The sequence below is a fragment of the Microcaecilia unicolor genome, chromosome 6 (assembly GCF_901765095.1).
Source record: "Microcaecilia unicolor chromosome 6, aMicUni1.1, whole genome shotgun sequence".
NCBI classification, from domain to species: Eukaryota; Metazoa; Chordata; class Amphibia; order Gymnophiona; family Siphonopidae; genus Microcaecilia; species Microcaecilia unicolor.
In genome coordinates this window covers 90,801,505-90,823,583 of record NC_044036.1, presented here as the reverse complement: position 1 = coordinate 90,823,583, position 22,079 = coordinate 90,801,505, and the positions used below count along the sequence as shown (strand labels likewise).

Here is a 22,079-nt window from a genome sequence, read left to right as displayed (position 1 = left end):
GGTGCGGTGGGGGCAGTCGGCCCCGGGTGCAAGCCTTTGGAGGGAGGGTGCCGCGCGCATCGGCTCCGCTCGTTCTCTGCTTCCTCCGCCTCGGAACAGGTTACTTCCTGTTCCGGGGCAGAAGGAGCAGGGAAAGAGTGAAGCCGCGCGGCACCCCCCCCCCTCAGCAGGTAAAAATGCACCTGGGGGGGGGGTGTCCTTTTGCCGGGGGGGGGGGGGGGGCTGCGCTGCCCCCGGGGGGGGGGGGGGGCGCATCGGCGATCCGCCCCGGGTGTCAGCCACCCTAGGAACGCCACTGAGATGGAGTGATGAATCGGCTCCTCCTTCTTCAGAATTCCCCTGGGAGCCCCTACTGATCAGGAATTAGTCCGAGGTCCCTGCTCAGTGAAGTTGGTTATTCCATATGTAAAAAGCCACAGAGCTGCCAAGAACTTGGCCTTGGGCTGCACTAAGCACAAGGAACTACAGTTCACAGGTATTTAGGCAAACAGTCACTTTCTCCTGAGAGAGATGAACAAACCATGAAATCTTCTTCTCTTCACTCGTTCTTTCTTTCTTTCTCATGCCCAGTTTTGGCACTTCCCTCTGGGTCCACAGATGACCAACATGGACCAATCATGAACTGTCTGTCCAAGTTACACTTGTTCATGACAATAAAATAAGGGGCCTTGTGGGCATCCTACAAGAACAGCTTATCAGTAGTACCAAACTCCCCTCCATGGTTCACAGATGTACCCAAACACACTGTCTCTGTGAAGCATGCTCCTCCACACCTTTCCAGGAGATAAACTGGAAAGCTAGTTTAAAGTAAATAATATGTCCTTGGATGAAGTCACCAGCATTGCAAAGTTGAGATAGCAGGAAAAACCCCTACAGCCACATGTGAAAAACTGCTGGTCCTGCATGACTGAGACATGCAGGAAGGCACATATGTATGTGTGGTTGGGGCTGTCAAAAGCTTCTAGAAGCTGTAAAACTCTGGGTTGCATCTGTACTGGGCTCTGTCAGTGACATCACCCACATGTGGTAATATGCATATCCTGCTTGTCCTCGGAGAAATAATTATAAATAAAATAAAATAAAAAGTCCGCAACTCCTCCTAGGATGACAAGCATTCTGATATACATCAATTCCCACTCTTAATCAGGATGTGTGACTCCAACAGACTAGGTCAGGAAATTAAATACACACACACAAGAGCTATATTTTAAAGAGTTTATTTCTGTAGGAAAGATGCCAAAAACATTCGTACAAACACTCTTTTCATTTTAAACAAGCATATGCAAACAAAGAATATCTTTCTTCCACACACATTGAAATAGCAAAAACAGAAAAAGGAGAGTAAAATGGCATATCACTCAAAGAGGTCATAATGCAAATTACTACTCCAGCAGGTTACCAGCTGGCAAAAACTGGCTTGTGTTAGATATATAAAATCAGCATTACCTTACCTTTGATGGATTTTTCCATCAACAGACCCTTTAGCAGTACTGAGGTCTGCATAGCAGGGTTTGCTTTCCCTTTTCAGTGCATAGCAGAAGGGCATTAATGAACAGTTACTAGTAAATGGAGGATGGCCTAAAGCTGTATGAACAGTAAAATCTGTCAGCAGTTATTGACATTCACTTAAGACACAACAGGACTATATCACTTTAATTGAGAACTTAGGTTTCACAGTTTCCTTCTTCTGCACCATGTTCATGTTTGAGCCTCAACTTCCTCCTCCACACTGGTCTCCTATGTCCACAAACACTGAATATTCAATGCTGCTGCTGGACATTCTCATTGACAATCTGTATGGTTGTTGAAAGCAAGCTCAGGCATGTAGCCAGTCACAGCCTGCTCTCCAAAGCAGCTTCAATTAGCTGTTGCAAGTTTACAGCCCCAACTAGATTAAAAACAAATTCCTTACTGTTCTAAATTTACAGCATTACTACAGTTGTTAATGAGGCAATTCATATCAACTGCTTAATCTACTCTGACTTGTGATCTCAGAAACTCCTCTCTAGCATGGGTCAAATAATTTACTATCTGTCTCTTCCAAAGTCTAAAAGAAAACAGTCTTGCAATAAAGGAAACAGATTTCCAGAAGTAACAAATTAAAAACAGAATTTAAGACAAATCTTCCATTCTACTTGCATCCTTGACCTTTCATGTGTTATATTGTAACTTTAATTAAACAAGAGAGGTTCATATGTGTGACACACTAGAGGTAATTTTAAAACGGATTTCCACATGTAAAATCATTTTTTTCATGAGGCAGACATTTCTAAAATAATGCACCAAATACATGTACAAAAATGAGTTGTCAGTAACCCTATGCATATTTTTAAATACTTAAGTATGGATTATTAGGGGTGGAGTGTAAGGCTTACTTGTATACTTTGCAAAATGAAAAGTATGTGTAGATCCTGGTAGGTACACACATGTGACTGCTCTAGAGCAGATGTAAACATGCACCTGTCTAATGTCACTAGATACAGTATATTCTCCTTTTTGAAAATTGCTATTTATATGCATACTGGCTACATCAGTTTGTCCTGATTGTATTTAGAATCAGATGATGAAAGCTCATTTTTAAACAACCAATATCTAATCCTTGTGTCAGACAGGTGACTTGTAAAAATGTGTTTGAATTCCTGGAAAAATGTCTCTAAATTTCAGCACAGTCCTCTACGGTACCATCCGGTTGGTGGTGGAACTGTCTGGGGCCAAAGTCAGGGCTTACCCAGTTAGCAGCGATCTGGGTAAGTGCCCAGCTAAAGGGGTCCTTTTACTAAGCTGCATTAAGCAGCTAATGCAGGGTAGCACAGTAGACCAGTGATTCCAAAACCTGATCCTGGAGGCATCCCAGCCAGTCAGTTTTTCAGGATATCCACAATGAATACTCATAAGAGAGATCTGCATGCAGTGGAGGCAGTGCATGCAAATATTTCTCACGAATATTCATTGTGGATATCCAGAAAACCTGACTGGTTGGGGTGCCTCCAGGATCAGGTTTGGGAACCACTGCAGTAGACAATTACGCAGGTCCACACTATTGCCTCTTGTACTAAAAAGGAGCATTTTTATAAAACATCCCACGTTAGCTGCCTAATACAGGAGTGGGTGAGATCTGGGCATGACATGGGTGGGCGGATGTGTCGGCTAGCACATGGCTCAGAACCACATGGTAACTGTCATGAGTGCTGAAAGCGCAGCTGAGCTTACTGCTACATCAAGAGGAGGTGGTAAGCACAGCTGCACTGTCTGAGTAGGTGCTTCAGTGCTCTTCCCCCTTCTGCATCTCTCCCCCGGCAAACATTCTAACCCCATGACAGCACACATCAAGTCCCCTCACACTCCAATCTAACTTTCAAGTCCCCCTACTCCGGGATCCACACATCAAACCCCTCCCCACACCCCTGATCCAAATAACAAATCCCTGTTCCCAATAAACCAGCACCCCCAGCCTGGTCTATCCTCCCCTCATCTCTCCCAGAAAACCCGCTCTGGCGGTTTGCATTGGTGGCCAGTGATCCTAGGCATCAGCACCTGGGGGTCTGTATTGGTGGTCAGTGGTCCCAGGTAGCAGCAATAACCCTTTCACTGCTGCCTGGATAGGTGCCGGAATCCAAAATGGCACCAATAACCCTGGCACTAGTCTTGGTGCTACCGCTAGGGATCATCCTTCCATATAAGGCCAGTCTTGATGTTTGGATCAGGGGTGTGGGACTTGAAGATTGTATCACGGGTGCAGGGTAGGGAATGGGTGCTGTCAGGGGGTTAAGCATGTGTGACCAGGGGAATTGGAAAGAGGGATACAGAAAGGGGGAGGGAGAAGCACTGCCATACCAGAATTATTTCTTTTACTTACAACTGGCCCTGTGCTATCTACAACTGCATGGAACACAGTGCCATGTGGTGTGGTAAGCGTCTACCTTGTGCAGTAAATGCAGGGCAGACGCTCAACATCCATCCACATTTACCGCAAAGGCTTTGCTATTACCGCACATTAATTTTGTACTAAACATGCAACAATGGCAAAACCTATCATAAAATGGCCCCACAGTAAGGACAGCAAAAAAAGATAATTTAATCCAGCAAGTTATCTGTGCACCATTTTGAATATTGGCTGGTACCTGAATAACTTCCAGTGGCCACTGGAGACCTGGATATTCAATAATAGTGCTTGGATTAGGCCCAGCGTTGAATATCTGGCTCATTTTCTGTCCCTGGTGGGCAGTGCCTTTGTAATCACTGACTTCTACAAGCTCATTATGGACCCAACAGAAATCGTCACAATACTCATTCCCTTACAAAATAACAGACCAAGGAAAGGGAAGAAACGGGAGGAGCCCTAGTTTAGAAAGAAATAGAGAATTCCCACTGTATTTTACAAAACACACAGCTGAATGTAGAAACTATTGTAAAACAGGTGCAGGACTGCTTACTGATAGCTTACCATATCCAATGGGAGCAGTAATTTAAATATATATGGGGAAAATGTGTAGGACCCCCCTACACATGTGAGATCAGCTTTTTGAAATTGCTGCTCTATCTCTATTTTGCACAGACCCTGCAGCACCAGTTCCTCCCCCCCAGAGGCACTGTTCCCCCATCACCCCTGCTAACCTCCAATGCCCCCCAAGGCAACTGAACCCTCTGGAAAGAAGACCCCTCCTCCAGGTTCCTCCATCCCCTTGGCATCACTGCTAGGAGTCACAATGGCCATTTTGAATCTGGGGCAACAGGAGCAGAAGCAAATGGGGATCGCTTCTGCTAGACACCAGGGACTCTGGTAAACCCAGGGATGGGGATGGGGGAGGGAGATCAGGGGGACTGGACTGGCATTTGGTCCATAAAGTAGGCACTTATGTGTGTTTGGGGGGGGGGGGGGGGTGGTAAGTGTATATGCCAACATCTAGATTTTTCTGTTATTGAAATGGATTTCCCTTGTAGGATATGGAAGCCAAATAGATATGTTAGGCCTGCCCCTACCATGCCTCTTGGGAAAGTAAACTTTACGAGCATCATCATGTGTAAACAGTTCCTTTTCTATATGTGTATAAAAACTGCTATTTAAAACACGGGGATCCTTTCAAAATAAGGGCCTAAACCACTGAATGCTCAGGCCCCTGACAAGTGATCTCAGCTTCAATTCCAATCTGGTACTGGTAACATCTAAACCTATACTCAATCAGAAAGTTAGGCATTCTTAGTCAAGTTAACTACAAGCGTTGTATTTGATATCTGACAAGATATTTACTAAAAAATCTTGTATGTCTAATTCTACATGTGTCAGTTTACTGTCCTGCCATGAAAGAAAAATCTGAAGAAAAACCCAACAAATACAAAGCAATTTAGCATATAAGCCTACTTCAAAGACTAAAGTTCAGTGCCCTAAATTCTACTGTAAAAGAGAAGATAGCCACATATATGAACCTGACATCCCTATGATCAGGAATAAAATGAAGAACAGACTGGTTTTGAACTCGCATTGGTCTCTGAATTGACAAGGCACTGATCAAAGCCCTCTTTAAAACCAGCTTTTGGCACCTTAAGTTACGGATTAAAGATAAATTGGCCCACAAGTTTCTGTTCCTTGAAATTCTTTAGTTGTACCAACATAGAGCTTGTATTACTTTGATCTAGGTGCCTCACTGCAAAATCCTCTAAACTCCCCCTCTGCTTACTCCTTATGTCTGAACACAAGCTATTTCTTTTTAAGAAAAAAGTGCATGGACACAGTTCAGGAAAACATTTTAAAAGCCAACACTATTAGGACAATAAAAGATTTTCTGTGAAAAAAAAAATTACAAATGGCTAAACCTGCAATGCCAGATTAAAGGGGAAGAAATTGAAAACAAAAACTGTAAACCAAAGGTAAATCATCATTTGTTAGCAAAGCCTTATAAGTCTAGGACTTTATTGTTCATCTTGAGACAAAGGTAGTCTAGTTTTCCCTCTTCCAAAATAGGATTAAACAACCTGAATACCTAAAGCTCTGTTTGTGATTGATTGATTGATAGATCAGATAGTATTGCCAGAGTGAAACTATGTCTCTCATTCAAAGAGGAAGAAATTCTCTTCCAATAATTAAATGCAGCAGAAACACAGCAAGGAAAGCAGTGTTCAAGATATCAAGAAGATCACCTTTATTTACCTGGCAGCACAGCAAATGGGGATTATGGTTTCTAGTGGATGATTTAACATATGATATTTCTGGGTTTTTCTTTTCATTTTGTTATACTTCAAAGTGGCAAGCCCTCAAGAAAAGCTATCAAATTACAGTATACATTAAGTAGCCCTAAACAAGGCTGCCTTAAGATTTTTTTTTTAATTATTGGATCTTTTTGGCTTCTTGTCTCTCTTCAGTAAAAGCTAATAATGTATGGTGTATATATGTAAGATGGTTCTGCAGTAATTTTATGGTTGCTTTATAGAAAGGAAACAACTCATGTTCAATATCAAAAGAACTGAAGAACAGTTTTTCACAACAATAAAACACATAGGCAGACCCCTTTTATTAAATATCAATGTGTAAACACCTACAATTTATCATGAAACCCTAAGGACAGAAAGCTAACAAGGTGGGCTACCTTTAAGATGGGTTATTTCACCACAACTCATGCTATTTTAGCATAGGGTCTCATTACATAAAATAAGACCTGTGCTAAGATAGAGTGACTTGTAGCAAAACAACCAGTCTTATGGGAGGCCCATGTTAATAATTCCCCCTCCCCAAATGTTTCCTTGAAATCAAATTATAGAGGCATTTCCTGTAGTTTTCTTGAATCTCTGTGGGATCTTAGTAATGGTTACAGGGGGGTCATTTACTAGTGCACTATGGGAGTCTTTTACTAAACCACAGTAGCGTTTTTAGCTTGCGGTAGAAATCAGCTGGCGGTAGATGCCAAGACGCCCATAGGAATAAAATAGGCATCTCAGCATTTACCACCAGCTGATTTCTTCTGCAGCTCTGTAAAAGATCCCCTTCTTTATATTTCAGTATCACTCTATTTCTTTTTTAACATTAAGTTTCACCTTTGACACTGACAGCCCAAAAGCAGTACTAAATATAAGGCGAATGGAAAAAGTGACAATATGCAAAATCAAAACATGCCTGTTTGGCTCTAACAAAATTGCAATTTTATAGAAAGCAATTTGTGAAAAATATGCCCCATGTTCAGGTGACAACTTCAGTATAGTTCTAATACATCTAGCTTAGTTGCTTGCAAAATCGTGAGAATATTTATGAAGACCCGGAACTACTGACACAAAGGCTGCCTGTTTCATTCATTTTTCTGTTTAAAAGCACAGCAGAAAACAATGAATAGTTCCACTATACATTAAACTCATTTTACTTTCGATAAATTCACATGCAGTCATAATCAAATGTAATGTACCTCTGAATAGTTTCTAAGCAGATAAAAATCAAATTATTTCTTTCCTTTGATGGTCAAACAAAAAAGATCTACACTAATTGAAGGAAACACTGGGGGAAATTCAATAAATTATGCCTAAAGTTAGGTGCCAGTTTGATCCACGCTAACCTAGTATTTTGCAAAGTGTGTCCAGCGTAGAACCACCTCTACAGAATATTAGCTTAGTGCACATTTCATGGCTAACTTTGGGCAAAAGCATTTGTGCCTGCCAAAGGCTGGTGTAAATGCTCGTGACCAACTAATAGCAGTTAGGCGCATAAATGCAGGTATTCTATAACATCACGCCTAAATTCTGGGAGCAGCCCTGACCTGCCTATGCCCCTCCTACGGTCATGCTGCCTTTGGAGCTGTGTGCTATGAAATTTAAGCGCGCATGTTACAGAATAGAGCTTATGACACGTCCATGTGTAACTCCTAATTACTGTCAATTAAGTGCTTAACGCCAATAATTGATATGCCTAATTAGCTCATCAGTTTATGTGTGGATCTGGGAGCCACGCCCAAACTCTGGGCGAATTGTACAGAATCCGGTGGATAACGTCTAGTACATAGTAGGATACTAACCCGTTAAAAGTTTTCCATACAAAGAAGACGGTTGGTCAATCTATAGTAAATAAATGGTGAAGTCCTTTATAATTTAGCTGGCAGTGCCAATAGTTTTCTGAAAGGTCAGCAGTTTTATTTCTTTTAAACTTATGTATTTTATTTCTACAAATGGACCAAAATGCAGTCTCAGTGCAAACAAAAGTATTTGCAAAAAAAGTTGCAAGTGAAAACTGCTTTAGTTGTTTGTGCTTGTTTGTCAGAGGGTAATGAAAGTGTTTGTATACATTTTACTTCTGTAAGCTTACTGAACCAAATTCAAACTTTCTAAGTCAGCACACATGCACAATTTTATAACTGGATGTCGTCTTTGTGAGGCGTCTAAAATGATACATATTTTCTTCAGGCTGACATACAGTTTAACACCTGCTCTACAAAAGGTGTAAATTTTGTGTGTTCTCATGATATGCATACACATGAAATCTCCGCTCCCGAGAACACCTAGGCACAGACTGTATCAAAGTAATCCCACGTTTCCTGTCTGTGACCTTTCCATGCCTGTATGTTGTCGCACAATTTTATAAAAACCTTTTGCCTGTGTAAAATGGGTTTTAAATTCAGAAAAAAGCGCTATAAATGAACCTCCATCAAATGGCTACGTATGCTGAACCACAGATTTCAAGTGGGTCCTGTTAGGGCATCTAATCAGCAAGTTGCATACATTTTAATGTCCTAGTTTTAAACACCTGCCACTGATACTATAAGTTCAGTCATAAATCAGTGATTACCACTTTCAGCCACGGACATGAAGTAAAATGCCTATCACTCACTGAAGTAATATTTTCCTTATATCCCAACTAAAAGGTAGGTCATTTTTGGTGAATGTTTTGTTTGAGCTTTTGTTTGTTTTCAAGGTGGAAGAGACATACAAAAAGACCACGTGACATGCAATATACTGCATATATGTGGTCTGATGATGCCAAAGAATTTTCAAGACTCCTGCATGGTCTGATGTGGCATGGGAATGGCAAACTAGTACGTATTTATAACCTTAAAGCAAAAGGTACAAAAAGCAGCACTGCAGCAAACAGATTATTCACTACAGCAGCAATGTGAATTTTTAAAATAAAACTCAGGAGCCCTTTTACTAAAAGGCGTTAAGCCCTTAATGTGTAATTAACTCGCAGAAACAAGCTACCATGCAACTGCATTAAGGCAGTGGTATAGCCATGGGTGGGTCTGGGCCCACCCAATTTGGACTTGGGCCCACTCAGAATTGTGGCACTCTTGCTGTGGCTGGCAGGAATCCCTAAACCCTATCAGTGAACATTTCCTCCTCCTTGGGCAGCTGGCAGCTCTTGCCTCGAGCTGATGCCAATACTGACACTGGCCCCTCTGCACATGCTCAGTTTTCATGCATGCACAAGCACTTAGCATGTGCTGCCAGTCAGCAGTGGTGGCATCAGCTCGAGGCAAGTGCTGGCTGCTCAAGGAGGAGGAAATCTTCAGCTGGTGGGGTTTGGGGATCCCTGCCAGCTCAGGTATTTAATATTTTGGCATGGTGGGCAGGCAGGAAGGGGCAGAGAGCTGAGCCTGGGGGGGGAGGGAGGGGAAGAATTCCATGCCTACCCACCTTGGACTCAGATCCACCCAAAATCAGCTGTCTGGCTATGCCTCTGCGTTAAGCAGTTTGCCTGTTTCCACATATTAAAATTGTGTGTTACTGCATTTTTCTTTCATTTAGGTGTGGAATGGGTGGAAAGTGGATTTGGGTGCATTAGCCAGCTAGTGCGCTACTTACCGCTCGCTAAGCTATGGTAACTGCAAATGTTTGCAATTTTAGTAAAACGGCCCTCTGAGTTTTCCCTTTTTTTTGTATTAATATCTGATGCAATATTCTTATAATGCAAATTATGCCCAAATGTCTTAATATGGAGGAGTTAAATCAAATTTAGGATTATAGTTATTTTGCATAAGCAGAGCACATCTACTAAATGGACTGATGCTGCATTATTTCTTTCCATTTATTGCTAATCTTTCATAACTCCCTTCTGAATCTCCCGAAGTTAGCAGACTTCTGACAACCCAGAGATTAAAAAATTACATTTCAGTTATTCAGATAATCCCTTTCTATATATGTATATGCAGATCATATTTACTTTAAAACAAATGGTTTTCTAATTCTAATCTTCATGGTCTCTACAATGACTATAGACCAGGTTACATGGTACTTTTTCATTACAGAGACAAACACACCTGTTTAAGGTTATGAAGACTACTGTAAGTAGCTACGCACAAATTTTATTCTTACTACTAATCCTTTTCCCATCTAAATCATTTAATAGCACATTTTTAGAGCAGATATACAAATGCATTAGTGTGGTATTTAAAATGAAGTTAAATTTAACTTATACTATTCATACTGACCAACTCTAAAACGAATCTCACAAATATTCCAAAGTGGCACATTCTAATAGAATGCTAAGTAGTGATACTAAAGTACTAAATTAAGCAAGCATTGCTCAAAAATGCATACTATAATAGGCAATATAAATGATATGCAATTTAGCCAATGTGATTAAATTAGGATACATTTTACCTATGGATTTTATGGCAAAACTCTCAAGTATGCATCCCAAAAATACAATTAATTTTCTTGTGATAAATCATTTGTGATGCAGTGATGCAGTTTGCACACATACTTTATTTTGGTAATATGTAATGAGCTGATTTTCATAATCTTGTATCTCATTTCCTCATTGGCAAGGTCATCTATCTGTTTTGGCATTTGGGTAGTTTGCAGTGGAAACGTTTCAGGCAGTTTAAATTGTGACTTGTGATTTAAGATTTTGTTTTGGGAATTTCTATTTGTATCCATTTATTGTTTATAATTTTATATTTGTAATTTGTGTGACATTTTATTGTACTCTGCCTTGTTAAAGGTGGAATAGAAATAAATTTTACTCTTAACCTTCTACACATAAACCCATAATAGCTAATGGACATGCATTAGAGGTGCTGCTTGTGGAGAAACATAGTTTGGTTGTCTAACAGTGCTTTTAATACTGCAAACATGAATATGCATATAAACTGCACGTTAATACATTTGCCTCTAAGCCAATTATTTTAATTACAAGACTTCTGTATGTATGAATGTATTTCTCTTGCTAGAGCTATACGTACATACACAAAGTTAATTTTGATAACTTTTCTCTTTTTAAATGGTCTATCCTCAACCTGAAACATATAAGGATCTAAGAGCAGGACCAAGCTGCTCTCTTGTGCTGGATGCATATAGTGGCCCCTACAAAGGTTGAGGTACATTAATAACTGCAAAACCTAGAGGACTCATTCGAAATTCCACAGCTGTGGAATGAACTATACACATCATCTTTGTTGAATTCCTTAAAGTGATGCTGAGCGCTGGCTCGCACTAATATTTCTTTGTACAAGGAATCAGGATGCAAGCCTTCAACAGCTATAGGAAAATAAAAATCCACAGTGCTATCTATAACTTTTAAAAATAAGAAAAACATATAAACAAGTAGTTTAGAAAAAATGCACACTTTAAAAAGAAATCCAAAATAATACACATTACTCATAAAAAGAACAAATCCAAAATAATACAAATTACTCAACTTAAGCGTATAAAGTAATACTGCTGGCTAGTTGTGTTGTTTATATACCCAACATGGGTTTAACTTTGGAGACGAGTGGACTACAAAAAAGTCAAACAAAATCCACCAAAATCCACAAATAATTCAGCACAAGAAAAAAGTAATTAATGAAAAAAAAAGAAAAAAAATCAGAACCAAGTCAGAAATGACAGGAAGCAAACACTAGCCCAAGCGAACAGTGATTCAATATCAACTGAAACAATGTTATTGTGGTGAATGATACTGTGTTCACCTCATACACAAAATGGATCACCGCTTTAAAACCATACAGTATGTGGACTAACCCCTAGAAATGTTCCTGGATGGCCATTTTATGACACATTTATATATATATGCAGTTGTTGCAGTTATATAGTGTTACATCTCCACAGATGGGGAGGCTGAGAGGAGAAGCAATCTTAGAAAGCTAAAATATTCTCGTGCAAAGTATGAAACTTTGGCAGTTTCGCAGGCTGAAGAGAGACATTGTTAAAACAATAGCATATATGAAATTAACTTATCTTCTAGTTCACTATAGGGGGTGTGGTGTGCATACTCCTGAAGTCTGTCCCTTTTCTGGTTTAAAAGAATAGGAATTGCAAAATATCTGAAAATAGAATTGTGCTGGATTTTTACTTTCTCCTTCAGTTTTATGGGAAGCTGCAAAGTCATTCATTTTGCAACATATTTTTTCCATAACATATTTGTTCATTGAGTATTACATGTTTTCCTGCTCTGTCTTATTTTCAGTTTATAACCATGAAATTAAAATGCTGAAAAGTGCATCCAAATATGAAAACTAGAAATTACACACCTCGAAATAATGCATTCAGAAAACCAGACTTTTTAACCTCTACAATATTCTTACACAGCTATTCAAATATAAAAAGCAGGAGCCAGTAAAGAACAGGCAGGTATTTCCTATCTGGGGCTTCAAATGGTTCTTGGGAAGTCAATTTGATAAGGGAGAATCACTCTCAAGCAAGCAGAAAAATTTTGATAGATCTCCAACCTCCAGACTAACCTTTCAGGTAAATCTAACAGGACCCTGGAAAAGCAACTAGAAATACGAAGGAATGCAGATCTCCCCACCTGAAAATGCCACCTCATCAACAAAAAGACAACTATATGTAGAACATTTTGTATACTAATACCGCAGTTAAAGAAGTATATAGGAAAAACAAATAATAGCATATAGGTTATGAGGATGATTTCTGCTTGGTCAAAACAGTCCCAATGTGGGCTAAGAAACTGATACTTAAAATTTAATTACGAAAGTCACTAGAGACATGCCCTGTGGCTGACATTTTCATTCCAGAAAGGTTATATTTAATTTTCCTAAAAAATCATGGCTTTTACTATATTTTCTGTAGAAAGAGCATTAGGTAGGTTAGTATACATTGTCAACAGTGATGACTAGTGAGTGGCGCTCCTAAACTGGCATACATGCCCAACCAAGAAGGTTAGGTAACCAGACTAACCTGAACATATGAAAACAATGCTAGCCAGACACCTTAAATTCATTTAAGGCAGCAGACATAATTCTACTGGATTTTAAGATAGAATGGTTAGGTGCAGCTGGGTCTTGGCAGCTATACTTTTTTTTAAATCTCAAGATTACAAAATAAAGTTGATCTCTGAAATCAGTTTTTGATATCTTATCTAAAAGGGAAAACCACAAGACTATTAAGATGAAGGCTATATTTTTATCTTTTTCTGTAACAATAATAATGATCTTAGCTCTGAATCTCAGTCGCTGAGGTCTACTGAACAGAGTTTTTAAATTTTGATCTATGAAGGTTCACCAGCATATCTGGCTTTCAGGATAACCAAAATATGTAAACAACTGTATACTAGAGCCAAAGTATCCAAATGTCCTGAATATTCACTGTGGACATCCTGAAAAATCAGACTTGTGGGAGGTTCTTGAGGATCAGAGTTTGACAATGCAGGACAGGTCCTAAAGAATTAGTCTTTCCTTACACTCCCAACCATCAAAAATCAAATCCAACAAACTTAAAACTAATACACATTATACTGTATATTCCAATAAAGAAAAATAAAAACATGTCATCGCTTGACTTGTGTTGTGTGAATATTTGGAAACTGTGCTTTGTGCAGGAGATAAGGTTTCTCATACAACTCTGGTGCTTAACATCTTACATGTGTATAAAGTTCCCCTATTCAAAACTCCTGATAAACTGTGCCAGTTGCAAGCAGAAAACTACTACTAAATGTTCCATTCTCTCTCTCGTTCACCCAATACAATCTTATTTCCACAGAATGAAAGTAGCCTCCACCTGACTCTTGAGTAAACCACTAACACAGTTCTTTGTACCTGAATCAAAAAGGTTTTCCCAAATATTAGTAGAAAGTTAAAAAGAAACATATTATAATTTACTTATGACACACATGGCACCACCAAAAGGTATACCCACACACACTATTTGGTGTTGCACAATGGTTCTCCTTTCACACTTAAGGCAGTGGTTTCCACAGGTTAATTCAGTAAGTATTAAATGTGAGGTCCATGGCAGTTTGAGCCAAACTCAGCTCTGAAGACAACTAGGAGTGCATCATCAATGGCAATATTCTGCCTCCTGGAACATTTAGTGCTTTTTTCCCCCATCTTCATTTGTTCAGTAATGAGACTGAGCCGGTGCTGCATCTGCTCTGGCACTGAATTGATTGATTTCACTGGCACTCTCGTTAGGTCATCTTTTCATCATGATGAGAGCTGTTTGTTAACACTGGTGCTTTTGCTTAGGTGTTTTGAATCAGCCTTTTACTCGAAAGTCATCAAGTTGGCAGGAGCCTTAGGGTGAGAAAAAATGTATTTGTTATGCTGTTTTTATCACCAAAAAAAGGAAGAACAACTCTAAATACCCCAAGTCAAACAGATTATATCCTACAACAACTTGGACACAATATTTTTAAAAACTTTTTCTTAATGCAATTTAAAAGTTTCTTTTTTGTGTATGTATGTGTGTATATATATATATATATATATATATATATATATATATAAACACAAACAAAATTTATGTGTATTAAAAAGTGCTCAGTCCATGCCTGGTGCGACCATTATATCCCCAGGAAGAATATGTGGTCGTGTCAACAGATGGAACCATCACTGCACATTTGATGTTCCGCATCCTAATATGTATGCACATACATCTAGACCAACGGTAAGATCTTCATCGCGTATAGGAAAGTACAATATAAACATCACATTTTCAATATATTCAAATTGTTCAAAACACATCAGCCAGCCTTTCTAACCACTGCTGGCTCAATCCTACACTCTAAAATACATAAACATCCCAAACAAATCTGTCCAAAGACAAAAATGCACAGTAAAATAGTATAATGTAATCACTTCCCTTGCGGATATAGTGTGCTCGTGTTAGTGCTCAAAACATACTCATTCATTCATCCACTCATTTTCGCCTCTTCATTGCTATTTTTATCAACAGAGCTACACATTTTCTTTTCAATCTTTGTTTCTATGGAAGCTATTATCAAGTTACGCTAATTCTGTAGAAAATGCACAGGAATCAGTAAGACACTTCCTCCCCCAAACAAAAAAATTGATAATATTCAAAATGTTTCAAATTTGATTTTAGACAATGGGTAAAATGACTGCAGTATGAAATCAAACAACATTATCAGGCCAACCTTTGCAAAAATATTATTTAAACAACTAGTCTTACCATGTTACTTCCTAAGAAATTTAGCCCTAACACCATTACAAAAATAACCTTGGGATAAGATAGTAATCTACTGGTTGTTTACATTTAGGGCTTCTAACTTTCGGTTATAACTGGAAAACCCCAATAGAACACCTCTGCATGGAGAATAGTGGGGAGGGTTCAAGTTATAAATAACAACCATCTGGAGCCTGATGGGGACGAGAGAGAAAGAGGGGGGGGGGGGGGGGGAGAGATACAGGAATTGGTCTACCAACCAGGGGTGTAGCTGGGCTTGGGCACTCGTCAGGCCCACCAACTGGTTTAGCTGGCCAGGATCCCCAAACCACTGCAGCTGACGACATCCTTGGTCAACAAAACCACTGAGCAGTCGGTGGCCATGCTCCCTGCTGCCGATGCCAGCCGCCTGTGCATACTGTTCCATTAGTGGCTGAGAACAGGGCTTGGGGGGTTCAGGCTCAGGATGTCTTCAGCTGGTGGGGCATGGGATCCCCACCAGTCGAGGTATTCCTTTTTTTAAAGTTTGGCAGTGGTGGAGGAACAGGGGTGGGGGGATGGAGTGTCACCATTTCAGCTGTTGGCCCACCCAAAAATTGCCTTCTGGCTTCTGAAACCAACTACAACAAAGGGAACTTCCCCCCTGGTTTTTATAAAATTTTAAGAGAGGACAGTTGCAATGTTGGAAGTTATAGCTGAGTTTCCACTGGCTTCTGTTTCCTCTCACTGTCCAGGTTGAAACAGGAAGTTGAATCAGAGGTGGGGCGGACCGCAGCAGCAGAGGGAGAGTGCCGAGGAGGCTGAAGGCAGCATGCTTCAATCGCTCCTGCTACGGAAACCCTCTGCTTAGAAAAAACATTTTTAAGTTAGACTGGGTAGTTGAGGGAGACGTCAGACAGGTGTGTATGTGTGTGTGTGTGTGTGTGTGTGTGTGGGGGGGGGGGGGGGTAAGGGTTCAAAGAGAGGAGATGCTGGAACGAAGGTGGTTGGGAGGAGGTGAAGTGGAAGAAATAAAGAGCTTGGAAAAAGGGGGTGGGTGGGAGAATAGGTGAGGGAGGAGAGAGAAAGGAGATACTAGAATGGGGGGGGGAGTGGGTGGCACCGACTGATAGTTTGCAGGGGTGTACCACAGTCCCTAGCACCGGCCCTGTCTGTACTCCTCTTTATGTTTCTTAACCCCTTTGACTGCTTAGACCAAAATGGCTTGGAAACCTACACTCTTTTTACAATCAGGTTGTCAGAGTACTTACTCATCTTGGTGGGCATGTGTTAGATCTGCTTTTTGTCCCAGATGCAAACATTTTGAAACTGGATCAGTATATGAAGGCAGATTTGTTACCATGGTCTGATCATCACTGTATTTCTTTTCAAGTGGAATTAGTAAATATAAGTAATGAGTCTAAGCATCTCAGAAAAATGATAAATCATTTTGATGTTTTTGTATTAACAGGGTGGTGGATCTCACTTTTAAAGACTATTGATTTAACTGATGCAGAAGCAGCAGTAGATCAGTGGAACACTTCATTAAAATGTGTTTTAGATACAATGAAAAAAAGTCCTGATAAAAAATCTTCAAGACCCAAGACCATGGCTTAATACTGATTTATGTAAAGAACTTAGGGCCCATTTTACTAAGCGGCGATAAGCCCAATGCAGGCTTACCGCTTGCTAAACAGGAAGTACTGCCAGACTGCCACAGCAGCCCGGCGGTACTTCTCCCCTTTAGCACACCATCATATCCAGCTGGAGTGTACCTGGTGGTAATCGGGCAGTGCCATGTGCTGCCCAGTTACCACCAAGTTAGCATGGGAGCCCCTACCGCCACCTCAATGGGTGGTGGTAAGAGCTCTCCCCAGAAACGGCTGCGCAGCAAGTGCTTTACTTGCTGCACGTCCATTTCCTACAGGAGAGACTTCCCTTTTACCCACTGCAGTAAAAGGGGGCCTTGGCATGCGTGAAAAATACACACTGATACCAGCGCAGGCCCCCTTTTGCTGCAGCTTGATACAAGGAGCCCTTAGAAAGGAAGAATGTAATTGGAAAAAAAAATAGGGATTCTGTAGCCACCGGATCATATAATATGAAATTAGAGAAATATAACTCTTATACTGCAAAGAATGATTATAATAAACATAAAATCATGGACGTTATAAATAAACTAAAGACCTTGTTTGATACACTAAGATTTTTGACCCAAGATAAACAAGTTAACAGTCCTGATTGTTTCTCTCCAGAGGATTTTAGTCTGGTTTTTAGCAGAAAGTGGCAGATCTTGTGAGATCTATTAAATGCTCTAATGAGATTAAGGAGGTTACCTTTTTGTTTGTCATGAATTGGGATTCTTGTAAAGAGGTTAGGGAGAAGGAGATGTATGTTCTCCTGATCTTTTTTAGATAAGTAAAGTTTTAAATCTGGCACTTGAGCCCAATAATGACTCCTCCTTTCTTTGTGATCTGGTAATTTACCTAGTGCGCTGAAATGGGCTACTGTTCAATCTTTACTAAAGAACACTATAGATTCAAAAGTTCTTTTAAAGTATCATCCAGTGTCAGCTTTAGCTATCATAGCTAAGTTTATTGAGAAGATTGTGTTAAGTCAACAATGTTAATTTTTAGATAAAGCGAATATTCTTGACCCATACCAATATGGCTTTCGCTTTGGACATAGCACTGAATCTCACTTGATTTCCACTGTTAATGGTATTTGTTAAGGTATTGTTCACTGCAATAATTTTTTTGGTATCTCTAGACATTTCTACAGTATTTGACACTATTTAATACATTTATATCCCACATTTTCCCACCAATTGATGGCTCAATCTGGCTTACACATATCTGTAGAAAAGGCTATAGTGCATGAAGTACAATTATACAATTTAAAAGTAAGTACACAACATTTGAAACAACAATATGTAAAGATAAAAAGATAATTATTGTCTTTGAATCTTTGTTAGACTAGAAGTTAATTTGAATTATGTTGAGCCTGGAGATTAAGCCCTTTTGAACAGTACAGTCTTCAATAATTTTCTGTAGATCAAAAGATTCTACTGAATTATTTGCTAGCATTTAGATTTGCTGGCCAAATTTTTAAAAGTGGTTTTTAGGAGTTCTTAGGTAATTGTAGTCATTGTGTTCAAAGAAACACCATTGTGATTACCGTTTTAACTTCTTTATGTCCACCCTGGGAAATCTTAATTTGCAACCTGGTGAATTACTGCTGTTTTATGCAGATGCCATTCTAATGTTAATACCCAGGTCTGATGATTTATCCGACGTTTCAAAGTAATGCTTCATCTTGCATATCAAGGATCCAGAATTTGGCTCTGGATAATATGCTGAAACTCAATTCTAGTAAAACAAAAGTTCTTTGGGTTAGGAATTTAGGTACTGGTTTGCCTTCTTCTATTAAGTTGATGACAAAATTTTACCAGTGGAGGACAAACCCAGGGTTTTGGGCATTGTTTTGGATTCAGCACTGACTTAAACTATCTAAGTTAAAACAATTGTGATTAATTTGATCGTATTTAGATCAATGTGCTTTTACTGTATTAGTTCAGATACTTATACTATCATATCTTGATTATTGCAATGTCCTCTACCTCGGTTTGTCTTCCAAACTTTTGAGGAAATTGCAGTTAATCCAAAATACTTCAACTGGGCTAATTTTTAGATTAAGTAAGTTCAACAGTATTTCTTCTTATATTGTTAAACTGCACTGGCTCCTGTAAATGAGTGTAGTGAAGGGGATTCTGTATATGGCACCTAAAAAGTCTGAGTGGAAAGCATTTCTGCCTAAGCGTATTCTATAAGCAGAGCATAGATTCAGGCGCGGTATATAGAATACGCTTAGTTGACACCCTAGTGCCTAAATCTATGCGCCTCCATTTATACCAACAAAAACATGACGTAATCTTGGCACGTAATTTAGGCATAGAAGGCCTTATTCTATAACAGTGAACGTAAGTAGTGAATTATTTATTATTTCACAAAAAGCTAAAAACTTTTTTTGTTTAGGAGAGCTTACATTTTTATTTTTGCAGTATTATTACTTGGAATATTGGTTGGGTAATATCTGTTATACTTTTGTATGGACACTCTGGAATATTTTAATTTAAACGATGTCGATGCTCTTATTCTGTAAACTGCACTGAACCCTTATTAGGGGATATAGTGGGTAACAAAAGCTGATTTGGTATTAGTAGGTCTCAGTCTTTTTTGGAAGACAGGACATAGGAAGTATGCAGATATCTAGTTCTTTTTTCATTTGATCAAATTTTTGCTGCGTTCTCAAATGAACAGTATTTTGATATGGCTATGTTAGAATAAATTGGCAATTAAAATTGGGAAGACAGAAGTGATGGTAATTCGTGGTTTCCTACTAATGACTGTACCAGATCAGATTAAATTGGAGTTATAGATCAAATTAGGAGTTTGGGAGTTATTATTGATGTAGAATTGAATTTTAAACCACAAATTTGTGCATTGGTGAAAGCTGCCTTCTTTAAATGAAAGGTTTCAAGTAAATTGAAGCCTATGATTCCTGCGGAAGATTTTCGATCAGTCATTCAAAGTATCATTTTATCTAAATAAGACTATTGTAATTCCTAATTTTTAGGACTTCCGCAATCAAGTATAAGACCACTTCAAATTGTTCAAATGCTATGGCCCAGCTTTGGACGGGACACCCTATTGTCAACAAATAAGCCCAGTGTTGAAGGAATTATATTGGCTTCCAAAAGAGTAACAGATAACTTTTAAAATTTTTATCATTGATTCACAGGGCTTTAAACTCCAATATTTCTTTCAATCTGTCCACTGTTTTGAAAATATATAAGCCAATAAGGGCACAAGATTCCTGTTGATTCCATCACTCAGAGTAACACATTATGAGAAAACCAGATGTTGTGCCTTCTCTTTTGCTACCGCAAAAGAATGAAAACAAATTCCTATTCAACTCAGATTGCTGACCGACACTAGTACTGTTAGGAAGCAATTGAAAGCATTTTTATTTTTGAAAAGCTATAATGAAGAATAATCCAACAGATGAGAATTGTTAAACGGTAAGCGTATCATATGTTTTTATGTGATTGTTTGTTTATTTGGGACTTGCTATACTACCATTCAAAATTAAAACAATCAAAGCAGTTTATATTACTAATAATAAGAACAATGAAAAGAGCTACAAATCATTAATAGGATAGAGAAAAGAAAAGCAAGAAACAGAGCTCTTTTGTTGCCAATCCAAGCTGCCACAATTTCACCTAGCTGGAAAACGCTTGAGTAAAAAGGTGAGTTTTCAGTCCTGCTTTGAACTTATAATAATTCTTCTCATGAACGACATGGGAGAGAGTTCCAGAAATAAAGGGTGAAATAGAAAAAAATGTTTTATTTATACTTTTAACATTTGTCTACGCATTGACATCTGTTGTGAATGTTTTTATGCACTCTGCTTTGGTAAAAGCAGAATATAAATAACAATAAAAGGCCTATCCAGACATGGTAAGAGGCAGCTCCCTGTTAATTCATGGCAACCTGGAATTCCAAAGGGTTCCTTCAGATTTAAACCATTTAGGCAATTACTCTCATGGAAATACTTCTAGCACACAAGGCACAGGGCTTTTTATAGTCCCCCCTCAAAAAAAAATGAAACTCTCATTGGGCCAAGATGGATACTGTCCTCGATTACATCACTTTAACACACATCAAGGGCTCCCTTGGTAACCCGGTGGTAACTGGGCAGCCCATCATTTATCAGAGTTTAAAAGGAGGTTTAGAGCTCTTGGAACCCCACCTCACCCCGTGCCTTGATGTGCATTCACCACATTTCAGTAGAGAGTGGCAGACAGGCAGCGATTTTCATATTCCGTCAGCTGCCGAGCCCAGAGCCTCCTCGTTGCTGCATCCTGCCCTTGTGGAAGCAGGAAGAGACATCAAAACAGGGAGAGATGCAACAGCGAGGAGGCTCTGGGCTCGGCAGCTGACGGGATATGAAAATCGCTGCCGCTGCCTGATGCTCTCTACTGAGCTGTGGATGCACATTAAGGTACAGAGCAGGGAGGTGTTCCGAAATAGGAGGACAGATGTGCCAGAGATGCGGGGCCTCTAGGAGCATGGGGCCCTATGCGACCGCCCCGTCGCCCCTGCCTAAGACCGGCCCTGGTGGAACGGGTACACGTGAAGCGTCAGTTTACTCTTTCCAAAAATACTAGGACTGGGGGCATACAACGAAGCTACAAAGTAGTACATTTAAAACGAATCAGAGAAAATGTTTCTTCACTCAATGTGTAATTAAACTCTGGAATTCGTTGCTAGAGAATACAGTAAAGGCAGTTAGCTTAGCAGGGTTTAAAAAAGGTTTGGACGGCTTCCTAAAGGAAAAGTAGACCATTATTAAAATGGACTTGGGGAAAATTCACTGCTTATTTCTGGGATAAGCAGCATAAAATGTTTTATACTTTTTTGGGATCATGTCAGGTATTTGTTACCTGGATTGGCCACTGTTGGAAACAGGATGCTTGGCTTGATGGACCTTTGGTCTGTCCCAGTATGGCAATACTTACGTACTTAAGATCATTTATAAATATATTTAAATCACTGGTCTCAGTATAGATCCCTGCGATATTCTACTATTCAAAAAAAGCTAACAGGAGTCCCCCACCCTAAATAAAGGTCCCAGCAAGAGAGTACCTGTAGCTCCAAAATCCTTCTAGCCGAACAGACAGCCACAAGGAAAATCACTTTAAGAGT

At 39.4% G+C, this 22,079-nt stretch overlaps 1 protein-coding gene across 3 annotated transcripts in view; it reads right to left on the bottom strand.

Moving 5' to 3' along the window:
• Positions 1-9,625: 9,625 nt before the first annotated feature.
• RALGPS2 (Ral GEF with PH domain and SH3 binding motif 2) overlaps positions 9,626-22,079 on the bottom strand; it is a 677,704-nt gene continuing 665,250 nt past the window's right edge. For all 3 annotated transcript variants that reach the window (XM_030206437.1, XM_030206439.1, XM_030206438.1), the window contains one exon: positions 9,626-14,441. In XM_030206437.1, the coding sequence (XP_030062297.1) occupies positions 14,412-14,441 (30 nt within the window). In that variant the 3' untranslated portion in view covers positions 9,626-14,411. The remainder of the gene's footprint in view (positions 14,442-22,079) is intronic.